Source organism: Lactuca virosa, chromosome 4 (genome assembly GCF_052849685.1).
Source record: "Lactuca virosa cultivar CGN04683 chromosome 4, Lactuca_virosa_CGN04683_v6, whole genome shotgun sequence".
In the NCBI taxonomy this organism is placed as follows: domain Eukaryota; kingdom Viridiplantae; phylum Streptophyta; class Magnoliopsida; order Asterales; family Asteraceae; genus Lactuca; species Lactuca virosa.
In genome coordinates this window covers 28,445,312-28,458,747 of record NC_136429.1, presented here as the reverse complement: position 1 = coordinate 28,458,747, position 13,436 = coordinate 28,445,312, and the positions used below count along the sequence as shown (strand labels likewise).

The 13,436-nt window shown below is 33.3% G+C and overlaps 1 protein-coding gene across 1 annotated transcript; it reads left to right on the top strand.

Moving 5' to 3' along the window:
• Positions 1-4,247: 4,247 nt before the first annotated feature.
• Positions 4,248-5,237, top strand: LOC145104221 (uncharacterized). The gene is made up of 4 exons (XM_079041494.1): positions 4,248-4,277; positions 4,354-4,659; positions 4,738-4,845; positions 4,935-5,237. The coding sequence occupies exons 1-4, from the start codon at positions 4,248-4,250 to the stop codon at positions 5,235-5,237; spliced, it is 747 nt and encodes a 248-aa protein (XP_078897620.1).
• Positions 5,238-13,436: the final 8,199 nt, after the last annotated feature.

The following is a 13,436-nucleotide window of genomic DNA, read 5'->3' as shown; positions in this document are numbered from 1 at the left end:
TTGCATGGCTAAAACAAACGACTCGAACTTGTTGTATTTTCTTTTGACATTTATTTCTACCAATTTATATTGTTTTTGAACCTTAACTCCTATGTTAGGTGTTGGATTGTAGCAATGACATTTAAACAGAACTGTGCTTTTCCTTGGGTAAACAGGGTACTCGAATTCTAAAATTTCCACCACCTAACCATAATAATCACCTCCTTGGCTACTAATACACAATCCAGTATTCATTGTTGATTTGTTTGGATCATGAATGATGTGTGAAACTTATGACTATTGACAAAGTATACATTATATAATTTGATTGTCCTCAATGACATTCTGGAAATGTCAAATATATACTTGTTCTTTATCTCGTTATTATGTGCCTATATGACAAATGGTGAAGCACTTATTATAACCATAACAAAAAATATTAACACTACAAAATTTTAAAAATAAGTAACACCCACATAACTTTGAAACCATGTTGCAAAGTTCTTCTCCACTTCAGTTACAAGCTCATGTTGATCCGTATCCCCAATAAGATCTTTCAAGTGATCTTGAAATTTGATGTATTACCATTTAAATTACATTTTCAATGTTACTATGATGAAATAAACAAAAGCATGTAAATGTTATTCAGGGCAATTAAACAACAAATGAATATAGTATCTTAAAAGTGAAGTATATATTACCCGATGTAATGTTTGATCATATCTTTGTTAAGGAGTATGTAAGAATGGGCAACATTGAATTCCTCATCAAAAAACATTCTAGTCTTAAATTTTCCATAATGATGACCATGATATGAAAATATATCTAAAGTTTTGTTGTCATCATCATCATATTGCTCATCGCATCCTCCATCATCATTTCGATGCAACTTTATGTTACGTGTGGGTTCACCACTCCCGAAAAAATGAGAGCAAAATGTCGATGCTTCACGAAGCAAGTACGCGTTAACAATGGACCCTTCCACTCAAACTTTGTTTTTCACATCTTTCTTCAACAGGTTGAGATATCTATAGTAAAATAGATGTAAATTAAGTTAGAGTTACAATTTATTTAAGTTGTTAGGAATTAACTTTTTGTAAAGTATTTTACATTATAATTATAACATCCCAAAATACAAAGGTGAAAATTTCATTTTTAAAACAACCACAACACTCATTTATCATTTATTTAAACTCTTAAAGGTATTTAATAATAAAAGCAGTTATCAGAGTACAATCCCAAAATCTCAAGGTTACGGAAAACATGAGTGTATGCGCTGCGATCAAGCCGTGTCCTTCCCTTTCGAACCGGAAGTACCTGAAACCATAAACAACAACTTCAAGCACAAAGCTTAGTGAGTTCCCCAAAATACCACATACCATACATACATTTGCCATGGGCTACCCCCATGGTCTTTTCCCTGGAATACCTTGGGCTACCCTCATGGTCTGACATCCAAGTGTCATGGGCTACCCCCATGGTCTTTCCTTGAAATTCCATGGGATACACCCATAGAAAGGGTCTTTCCTTGAAATTCCATGGGATACACCCATGGTCTGACATCCAAGTGTCATGGGCTACCCCATGGTCTTTCCTTGAAATAAAATGGGGACGTAACACTTTGTATGAAAACAGAAGAGACACAACCGTGATCATCTTTTCTTTCATACATCTACGTTCTATTGGTGTTGTTCATGATGTTAAATATATACAATATACATTTAAAGAACACAATATTATCTTCATTAATATGGCTTTGATTTGATAGATGTATTTGAAAAATTCACATATGTATAATATATATATATATATATATATATATATATATATATATATATATATATATATATTACAAATGTACCTTTACTATAATTCGTTTCACAAATTGACTGACTGATGAATCAATCTTGACAGTTTTCTCGTTTGTACAAGTGAATCACTCTAACGATTTGATGAAGGCGTAGAATATTTGTAGAAAGGTTGAACTAAAATTGAGATATGCATAACACAATATTAAAGAAATAATGTATGACGGAATCATCGACAACCCTTCATCGTGATTTCGATATGGTGGATGGATACTAGGTCAAACTATTTGGTAGATATTATTCAATATTTCAAAATGTTAAATATTGCAACATACATAAAATTATTACCGAAATTCTATGCATAATTATAGGTTATAACAAATATAGAAACGTTATTATACTTATTAACAAAATAACAACCTAAACAAAATAAAATTATATACAAAATATACATGTTGTCAATAAAGTAACATACACTAAATTAACATATATGGTCGAATTGATAATTATAACACAACCATATGTCATCCATGGGTCTTAACATGACACTATAAGCCACTACCACCCAATGCACATTACTTATTGGTCCATATGTCATCCATGGGTCTTAACATGTCACTATAAGTCACTAGCACCCAATGCACATAGCCCATGACCCATATGTCATCCTTGGGTCTTAACATGACACTATAAGCCACTACCACCCAATACACATGACCCATGACCCATATGTCATCCATGGGTCTTAACATGACACTATAAACAACTACCACCCAATGCACATGACCCATGACCCATATGTCATCCATGGGTCTTAACATGACAGTATAAGCCACTACCACCCAATACACATGACCCATTGGTCCATATGTCATCCATGGGTCTTAACATGACACTATAAGCCACTACCACCCAATGCACATGATCCATGACCCACTTGTCATCAATGAGGCGTAACTTTCAATATTTATTTTTTATGCTCAAAATACGGCTTTTATATATAAATTTTGTTTCAATCATAGCAACATTTACATTTTATCCACCTATATTTTTTTAATATTGTTTAATTCTCATTTATAATTTTAAATTAAGAAATTGAGATAATATCTAATCCAATGATGCCATATCCGTCATTATGGTGTGAACACCTCGTTACTATTTTTCATTCTTCACAGTAATACTAAAATTACCCTTTCTTTCTTGCTGGAACCACTTTAAAATTTTGAATTACTAAATAATTAGTGCTAATTTGTATTTTAACAGTTTGAATTTTTCACTAGTAGAGATCCAAAAATTTTCGCAAATCCTTTCCCTCCAACCTACACACGTTAAGCCTGCATATTAGGGTCAATTACCTTATTAGAAATAGGGTTTAAATTTCCTGTCAGCATCTCTGGCGGCTCATTGATCTAAACCTACATTTCTTCATTATGTTTGTGCATTGAGTTTGGTGATATAGGTTTTCACCCATATAAAATTTATTTTTATTTACTATTGTGGTGATCATCATTTCTTGTTCTCTGATCATCTTTTCTTGTTCTCTGATCATCTTCAATAAATTGGTATTGACTACTTTTTTTTACATGTAATCAGGAAAGATGTCGAACTTGAAATCAAAAGGAGCATCAGGTGTTAAGGAAAAAGGATTCATTGCACCTCAGGTTTTGAACCGCAACAGGACTTCAACTGCAAGATTCTTAAACGAACATTTAGTTGATGAAGAAGTAGACTTCTCAATGTCAGCGACCACATCCAATGCACCTACATCTACTACCAAAACCTCTACACCTAAATCATCGACATCATCCTCAACACTTACATCGATCACTACCACATCAACACCTCCATCTACAACCAAAAATTCAACACCTACATCATCGACACCATCCTCAGCACCTACATCTACCACTAAAACTTCAGCACCTACACCATCGACACCATTCTTAGCACCGACATCGACTACCACATCATTAACACCTTCATCTAATGCCACAACCTCAACACCTTCATCGAAACCAGTACCATCAACACCTATAATAACTACCACATCCTCCTTACGTAAACTAACTACCACATCCTCGACAGATACATCTATCCCAACACCTACCCTAGAATCTACCCCAACAGCAACACCAACAACCGTAACAGCATCCACAACAAATTCTAATGGATATGTTGTGGAAACTGCATGCAACCAAAACAATTCCTCCGCTTATGGACCAGATGGGCATTTAAATAATGATGTTTAGAAAAAAACGTGAGTTACCAATCATATATTACACAATTTTTTCGATATATAACCTTCTGGTCTACACCTACATATGAACTGAAAACTAAAACTAAAACTAACATATTATTTATAGGTTCTTGCCACCAGACCCTTGTGCTACCTATATTAATAAATAATTTCTTCAAAGAGTAGATGCAGAAGGGTACACTCGGGGAAATGTAATCAACAAAATGCGAGAATTATATTGGGAGGAGTTTAAGGTAGTTAATTATATGTTTTAAATTATTGTTTGGTAAACATTTACATTTCAACTTATGTGTATATTGTTATGTGTAGAAAAACTGTTGCTGGGATGAAACAAAAGACACACAAGTGAGGAAAGCTTGGGAAAGTAAAGCGGCACAAAGCTATGACCAATATCTCTACAACATACAGAACATAACAAGAAACCCAACTTATAGGAAACCACCTCATATTACACTAGAAGTTTGGAACTCCTGGCAAGCAAAATGGAATACTAATGAATACAAGCAGAAATCTGATAAGAACAAGATCAATAGGAGTAATGGGGTGGTTGATGGAATACCACTACCTACCCATAACGCTGGATCCGCTTCTCATTTGAAGGTTGCTTTTGATTTGGTAAGTTTTTTAATGGTTCATCAGAATTTGTATGTTTATATTTTTGTGTATATTTTACAATTTATGGTATTTATGCAGAAGAGGAAAATAGGACGTGGTCCACAACATAGTGAATTGTTCTTGTACATACACACGAAGAATCACAATAGAGTGACATTTACAAATGAAAAGGATAGAAAAATTCATGTAACATTCATTTCAGTGGAAGGTTTTATATTGTAGACTTCATGTTATTCATAACTTTGATATCTTTTTAAATTATTATTATTTTGTAGGTTGTCTTTATAGAAAAATGGGAACAATTGGAAGTTGTAGGTGAAGAAGCTGAGGATGACCAAATATTTTATGATGTTGTTGGTGGTCATGACAAGAAAAGAAGACTGTATGGATTTGGCTCATATACAAAGGTGGTTCCCATGATTAACGATACAACGAAAGTATCTAATTACATCCTGGAAAAAAAGGTTGGACATGAAGAATTGAGGGAGCTTGTTAATCATCAAAAAGAGCAAAATGAAGAACTTAATGAGATAATGAAGGTCAAAGATGACCAACACAACAAGAATCGAACAACTTAATAAACAACTACAACCGACAATTACTATTATTAATGTTTTTCAACAACTACAAACTAGTAGATAATAAGGTGTTAATTTGTTTATTGCAAAATATTTATTTTAGATTAACAACTTTTCATTTTCGATGTAATAAATATTTATTGTTTTATTTATGATATAAATGGTATTTGATTTTTTGTTATTTTTGTTTTTATATATTAGTACAAAACAATTTGGATTTAATTTGTAAATTAATTATTCATTCGAAACTATCTAGCTTTGCAACGAAAATATTCATACGTAATTTGCTATGGAATCTGCAACAGAATATAGACCACAGATTTTGCTAGAGATTAATCACAACGGATTTTTCTAGGGATTAATCACCACGAATTTTGTTAGAGATTCATCACCACAAATTTTGCTAAGGATTAATCATCATGGATTTTGCTATGGATTCATCACCACAGATTTTGTTAGGTATTCATCACAACAAATTTAGCTATGGATTAATCACCATAGATTTTGCTAGGGATTCGTCACCACAGATTTTGCTATGGATTCATTACCAAGGAATTTGCTACGGATCCACCATAACGGAATTTGTGATGGAAGAACTACTACGAAATTGACAGCAAAATCATACTACGGAATACACGACGGAATACAATCTATAACGAATTTCATTCCGTTGTCACATTTACGACAAAATTATTGTTTCCGTTGCAAACCATGGCTACGAGGTTTTTAGGGACGTAAATGAGTTGTTTCAAATTCCATAATAATTCGTCTTTTGCAACGGAATTTCAGCTTTTTGCAATAGATTTTTTCCCTAGCAATTTCGACTTTTTCTTGTAGTGACATATGGCCATTATGACCGGTTGTAACTTGCTACAGTCGGTCATAATGATTGTATGTAAATACTTTCAAAAAGTTCATATAGAAGTATATCTATATGTGTAAAAAAAATACTCCGATATAAACAAAACAAAAATATAACTACCTAATAAATTAAATTCCCTATCCATATTTAGTGAAAACTATATCTACCAAAAGTCCAAAAGTACACACAAAGGTATTTAGTGAAAACTATATCTACCAAAAGTAGACACAAAAGTTCATAGGATTCACATTTTAAAACTACCAATATACTATCAATTAGCATTGATAGGTTAAATATTTGTTTTATTTGTTCTAAATATTTATTAATGCAATATCTACCGCCATAAAATTAGCATTGATAGGTTAAATATTTGTTTTATTTGTTCTAAATATTTATTAATGCAATATCTACCGCCATAAAACGTCTTAAAGTATTGGGGCGCCAAAAAGAATTTCATACAACATAAAGGTCAGATTCGAATTTAACACTAAATGGGTTTTATTTAATGTTTTAAAAACCGGTTTTTTAATTGAACCGGTCGGGTGACGTTTTCCGGTTCGACCGGTTTGATCAGTTCAACCGGATGGTCAAACCGGTTCTATATTTTTATATGTTTTTAATTATCCTGCATACATTGATTACAAAACTTATCATCTTTTTAGTATTACAAACGTAAATAGAATGTAACATATAAAAACAATTATTCTAGAAGCCAAAATCAAACAAAGAAGCCCAAAACAAAAACAAAAATTCAAGACTGTCCGGTTCAACCCGGTCCATTACGGTTGAATTCAGCCGGTTGAACCGGTTTTTTACCAAAACCGCCCGGTTCAATCCGGTCAGGAAATCGTTATAAAACCGATCCAAATCGAATCGTCCTCATCTCCGTTTCCCGGTTCGACCGGTTCAACCGGTTTTTAAAACACTGGTTTTATTGTTTTATATTAAATTGAGAATTGAGAATACTTGAGGCTCTTTTTTCCAAATTTAACACTACACACTTGTTTGGCTGTCTGAGTCAGCACAGCGGCAGCATTCTGATTTGATATTAAATCGACAGCGGCAGCATTCTGATTCGATATTAAATTATTACTCATCCATTTTAAGGCTGCAGTTGAGTTAATGAATTTTAAAAAAGTACGTATTAAACTAACATATATAAAGATTTATTATTATTATTATTATCAGGGATTTTCTATAAATAACCCTTAAAATTTTCAATTCCACATTTAATTTTTTGTCTTTTTGTTGTTTTGTTGTTTTTTTTTTGTTTTTTATTTTTTTTTGTCTTTTTATTGTTTTTAATTCATTTTTAATTTATATTATTATTATAATTATTATTATTATTATATTTTAATATTAATATTAATATTATTATTATTATTATTATTATAAATTTCGAACAAAAATTTATAATGCGGACGACATTATAAATTCGGCATTATAAATTCGAACGACGTTATAAAATTCGAATAGATAAATAAAATTGGTTTTTTATTATTTATTATTTATTATTTTAATATTATTATTATTATTATAAATTTCGAACAACATTTTATAAATCGGATGACATTATAAATTCGAGCGACTATATAAAATCGGTTTTTAATTTTTTTATATTTTATATTTTAATCTTATTATATATATATATATATATATATATATATATATATATATATATATATATATATATATAATCTAATCATGTCAAATCAAATGTCAAAAAAAGAAAACAGAAAAGAAAATAAACAAAACAATGATGTCAAATCAAATGTTAAAAAATTGATTAGATTCAGTTAAGGGGGGGGGGGGTAAATTTGGTTAACAGGTACTTATTGCATAACCCTTATTATTATTATTATTATTATTATTATTATTATATATTAAAGATGTGAAAAAAAGTAACAGTAAACTTGGTGGGATTTGGCATCTTTGGTCCACATATTTTTCATATATCGAAATTGGTCTGATTGTTTGTTGAAATTGCAATTTGGTCCTTACCAGGGTACTGTCACCGGCTTACTTTAACTCAACCATGGTCACCGCTTTATTCTCCACCGCTTTACCTTTACCAACCCTATACTCAACAAACATCACCTTCTTCCATCCTTCCAGAACTCTCTCTATCCCTCTCGCCAAACACCTACTCCTGCTGCACCGGCCAAGAAGAAAACCACGACTATCCTGCAGACCCTCTTCCAAATTAGGGCTCAAACCTACCTGAATCTAATTTGTGGTTTGTTGTTTTTTATTTTCGGATTAATTTTCGGATTAATCTCTCACTTTGGGTTGCAGGTGAACATGCTTTCGGGCTGGGTGTGTGTATGTTGATTCTATTACCCTGATTCTCCCCCCAAAAGAAGATTTCCATATCCCGCTTGATGATATACCCGATTCACCAACGGTGACACCGGTGAAGGGGATAATAACGATGGATGGGCAGGTGTACCTTGGAAACGGAGCTTCGATGCTGGAACAAGAGGAGGAACCGATAGCGAAATTTGAAGTGGGTGACAGATCGATTGGGAGAGTGACGAACACCAATCCATCAGGGTACACAGGGGTGATATTCTGTGGAAAGCCCAACCCCCCACAACAACGCTTTTCATTTCTCCCATGCCTCTTTCACTGTGGTCTTCGGGCTGTCATCATCGAAAATCGATCGCGCTGCGGCCTCTGTGCCACCGCTATGAGCTCCAATCACAAAAATCTAGGTTTTGCTGTTACCTACTTTAATCGATTGGGGGTTTATTCTGTTTACTTGAATTTATTTCATTTATCCTCACCTCCGATCAAAAGTCGTCGCCTTCTGCTTCCACCTGTATCCCTTATCTCTTCCTCTTTATTTTTACAAGTATATTTTCAGCAGACGATTTGAATGTATTTGTGTCATATATATTTATGTATTTGTGTGTATAGTTTGTATGTAAATGTCTGTCTATGTGTCTGTATCAATTTTATGAAATTGATTTCAAATTCATGTTCTTCGCATCATGTGAACCTGATAACCATGAAAGGAGCAAGATTCTTAGTAAGTTGACTAAGAAGTATGAACTTAGCTGTTGTTGAATGGTCATTGGCACTGTGTACTGAATAAGATTTCTAGCTTTAATAACAGGTATGTTCATTCACTTCTTTTCTTTTTAGTTGTTTGTTGGATTTTATAACCTTAGATTTGTTGATTTATTGCCAGATTAATAAGAAAATGGGATTATTGTTTTCTTAACCAACTTCATCTCAATTTCTTTTGATTTTTGGTTATTATAATGAATTTATATCATGTTGCAGTTTGAACGGGAAGAGGATTCTGATACAAATTTCATTGAAGCTTATTTTTTGGATAAAAAGACGGAAGAAGAGCGAAGCCAATTCCATTCCTGTTCCAGCCAATAAGGGTGTATTGGTTAAGCCAATCGATCTTCACAATCCCAGAGTAATGAAAGTACATACTTGTCCTTCTTTCAACACTTCTTTCGATTGATTGCACGCACCTTCAATGGGCTGCCGTGTTTTTTTGGAGATTTGCGAATCACTTCCACAGTGGAAGGGTAACATACCTTTGATTTATACAACATTTGGAGTCTGAGAAAGTTGTTTTGCATTTTCTGTCCAGCAGGTGTTTTGTACAAAACTCTAATTTGGGTTTTGATTTTTCATTAGTATTTGAAATCTTACTTTCTCTGTAAATGTCCAATCCTGATTCAATTGCTTGACAAAAATACCACATGTGTGAAAGAATGCGGTTTCATCATAAAAGGAATGACAGGTATTCTATAATTTTTATATGATTTTAATGGGTATGAGGTTGACCTTTTCATTCCAATTTAGAAGTGAAATCCATCTGATTTTTGGAAAATTTAATGAAAAAGGTTTGTAGCTCTTCAACTTTAACTCAATTGTTGATTACTGATACAAAAGATCAATTGGTTCATTCACTTTCTGATATGTATCTGGCAGGAAACAAGGGCTTTCAAAACATAAAGCATTTGTTCAGGGGTTTAGGTAGATGTATTCCAACAATAAGCACAATACATTGGAATGAGGAAGTAAATGAAAGAAATGGAGAAGATAATGGAAAAATGGTCATTTTTAAAAATTGATTTTAGCATCTAATTTGTTAACAGCAACTGTAAGTTGAAAAACATTAAGTTACAATGAAATAGCAACAAAAAAGGGTTTACAGTTTTTTCCTTGGACCATATCTAAAAAAATGATATTTCAGTGGGACTAAAAGTATAATTAGGTGTTTTGACTATTTTTAGGGGGATATATGTGTGGCACGTGATCCAGGTTTTTATTACAGTTCTACCCTTTTGTAATTCTCACAAGACCTTTATATTATTGCAGGTGATGTTGTCTAAACAGAGACTCTACACTTATGTGCCTCATTTGGAGTAGGAAATCGGTTTGAAAAATGAATGATGCCAAAGCAGCAACCAGAGACTCTACACTTATGTGCAACGCCATTTTTTGCATTTTACAGAGACACCGAAGAAAATGGAAGTATAGCTACCTTATTTTCTCAAATTAAATGCTTTGGATTGTAAATAAAACCTTTTTCAAATTCTTATCTAACCTGGGCGAAGCCCGGGATCCTTTTCTAGTTATTATTATTATTATAAATGGGGAAAATCGCCACAAAAGAGAAAACACTTCAAAAATATACCGTTAATATCACGACTAATCCTTACAAAATCAAACGATAAACGATATGGATGTCAAAAAGTTTCATGGGACCTTGAACCCGTGCGGTCCCAATCTCGTATGAGGATATTTGTTAAAAAAATCGGGGACGCAGGCGGGGCAGGGGTAAGATTAACCCCTGTTTTAATTACTGGGACAGGGACATGAACATGGGTGAGCAGTCCTATACCGAACCCCCACAGAGTCCCCGTTAATATATATATATATATATATATATATATATATATATATATATATATATATATATATATATATATATATATATATATATATGGTTTTGAGCATTCTAACACTCCTAAGGTGTACATGCAACCCTAGAAACCTTGGATCTATGTTTTACTAAGATACATGCAAATTTGATTTTCCAAGGTTCTTAACCTAACTAGCATGGCATGCGGAAATTTGAAACTTAAAGCTAGTAGGAGAACATACCTTTCTTGTTGCTTGGATTCCTTGAGAACCTTGTGAGCCTAGCACCTCAAGTGTGATGCCTCAAATGTTTCACACAACACCACAACTCTTGGAATAACTTTGAGAGAAGTCCACACTCACTCAAAATCGGCTAGCCCTATTGTTCTACACATAGTGCCGATTTTGGTAGCCCATGGGGTCCTTTTATAGTTGTGCCACAAGTAGGGTTACAATATGTAAACCCTAATTGACATGGCTTTTCATATTCCATGATCCATGGGTTTATAACCTCCATGGACTATCCATGGAGCACCTTATGGGTTTTAGCCCAATTCAATAAACCATGGATCATTAGCCCACTATATCAGAATGGATGATTTACACAATCAACCCCATATATTTAATTAGTCTCCTTTTGATCACCAAATTAATTCTAAATTAATTCTTGATCAATACTAATTAAATAATATTATTGATATATTAGAACTTATAATATATTAATAAACCTTAAGTGTCCTTCCTCTCATTTTGTCTATCCAAGTGTTGCAATGCCATGCAACCCAAATGGACCATGCCAATCGGGTCAAGTACATTCCAGAAATAGTTATGAACTTAGACACCTAATCCAATAGTCTCCCACTTGGATAAGTCTAATAACTATAACTGCAAGAATAACTTCAGGAACCGATCAACAATCGTAACTCTTTCAAAGTCTTGCGGAACTGAGATGATGATGATACGCCATTTAAGATAAGTGATCATATAATCCTCTGTTCTAGATATCAGCCGGACAAATACATGGAACAATGTCATACTTATTGTCCAGCAGTTTGTTTCCCGATTTCCGATTTGTTTGACATAGAACTTAATCGAACACATCAATTTAGTTCTGACCGGGCCCAGTACATAGGTCACAACAAAATCATCGAGGGGTCCAGATATCGCTTCTAATCCAAGAAGGAACAGATAAACTTCGACTTATATGCTTTTTCTACTACTTTTTGAATTATACACAAAGGCACGTTTTATAACATCGAGTTACCAATGCGTTTTCGTACAATCAATGTATAACCAACTCATAGTCAACAACTCATATCTCTAGGTTTGAAGACTTATATGATATTACCGTCTCACGGTCACTCGAGATAAATTCCATGAAGTGATACAAGTAAGCGTGGGTTGAATCCAATACTCAGAACTTATGAGCACTCATGAATGTTGTAGCAACCCTTGTTATGTCCAACACTTTAGACATCTACAAGCTAGCTTCATGACAGTCTTGATTCATATCTACTTCCAACATATTACCGACTGTGGAGAATTTGAATAATATGATATACCATAACATAATTATTCTGGAAGTCAAAACATGCAAAATGAAATGATAGTAAACGATTGACAGAAGATAGCAACACTTTACTTATAAATAAACAGCAACTTTTACTTATCATCAAATGTCAATTACACTTTACAAATTTCAAAGCTATCTAATTTCTAAAACTAATATCATCCTTTAGCCCTATGCGCCTCGCATGCTGAAGATGCTTAACCCTACCCAGTCCCTTCGTGAGGGGATCTGTTGGGTTCTCATCCGATGATACCCTCTTTGCCACGAGGAGTCCTTCTTCTATTCGATGTCTGATGAAATGGTATTTTCTGTCGATGTTTCTGGATCTTCCTGTTGGATATAGTGTCTAAGTCCATAACTTTATTTGGTATGTACTTGACCCGACCCGGCATGGTCCATTTGGGTTGCATGGCATTGCAATACTTGGATAGACTAAATGAGAGAATAAGGCACTTATGATTATTAATATATTATAAGTTCTAATATATTAATAATATTATTATTTAATTAGTATTGATCAAGTATTAATCTAGTATTAATTTGGTGATCAAAGTGAGACTAATTAAATATATAGGGTTGATTATGACAATCATCAATTCTTTTATGGTGGATTAATGATCCATGGTTTATGGGTTTGGTTATAACCATATGGAGCTCCATGGATAGTCCATGGGAGTTACAAACCCATGGATCAAGAGAAATCAAGAGTCATGACAATTAAGGGCATTCATGTGTAAACCCTAATTGTGACAACACTATAAAAGGAACCCTATGGCTAGCAAAATCGTGACCTAGTGTTACTAGAGAGGGCATAACCGATTTTGAGTGCTAAAAGTATTATCTCAAGTTATTCCAAGTCTTGTGGTGTTGTATG

Excerpts from the sequence above, each read along its gene's own strand:
- LOC145104221 (XM_079041494.1), top strand. The coding sequence starts at position 4,248 with ATGCGAGAATTATATTGGGAGGAGTTTAAG. Across the intron at positions 4,660-4,737 it reads TGAAGGTTGCTTTTGATTTG|AAGAGGAAAATAGGACGTGG; the intron begins GTAAGTTTTTTA and ends GTATTTATGCAG. Across the intron at positions 4,846-4,934 it reads AAAAGGATAGAAAAATTCAT|GTTGTCTTTATAGAAAAATG; the intron begins GTAACATTCATT and ends ATTATTTTGTAG.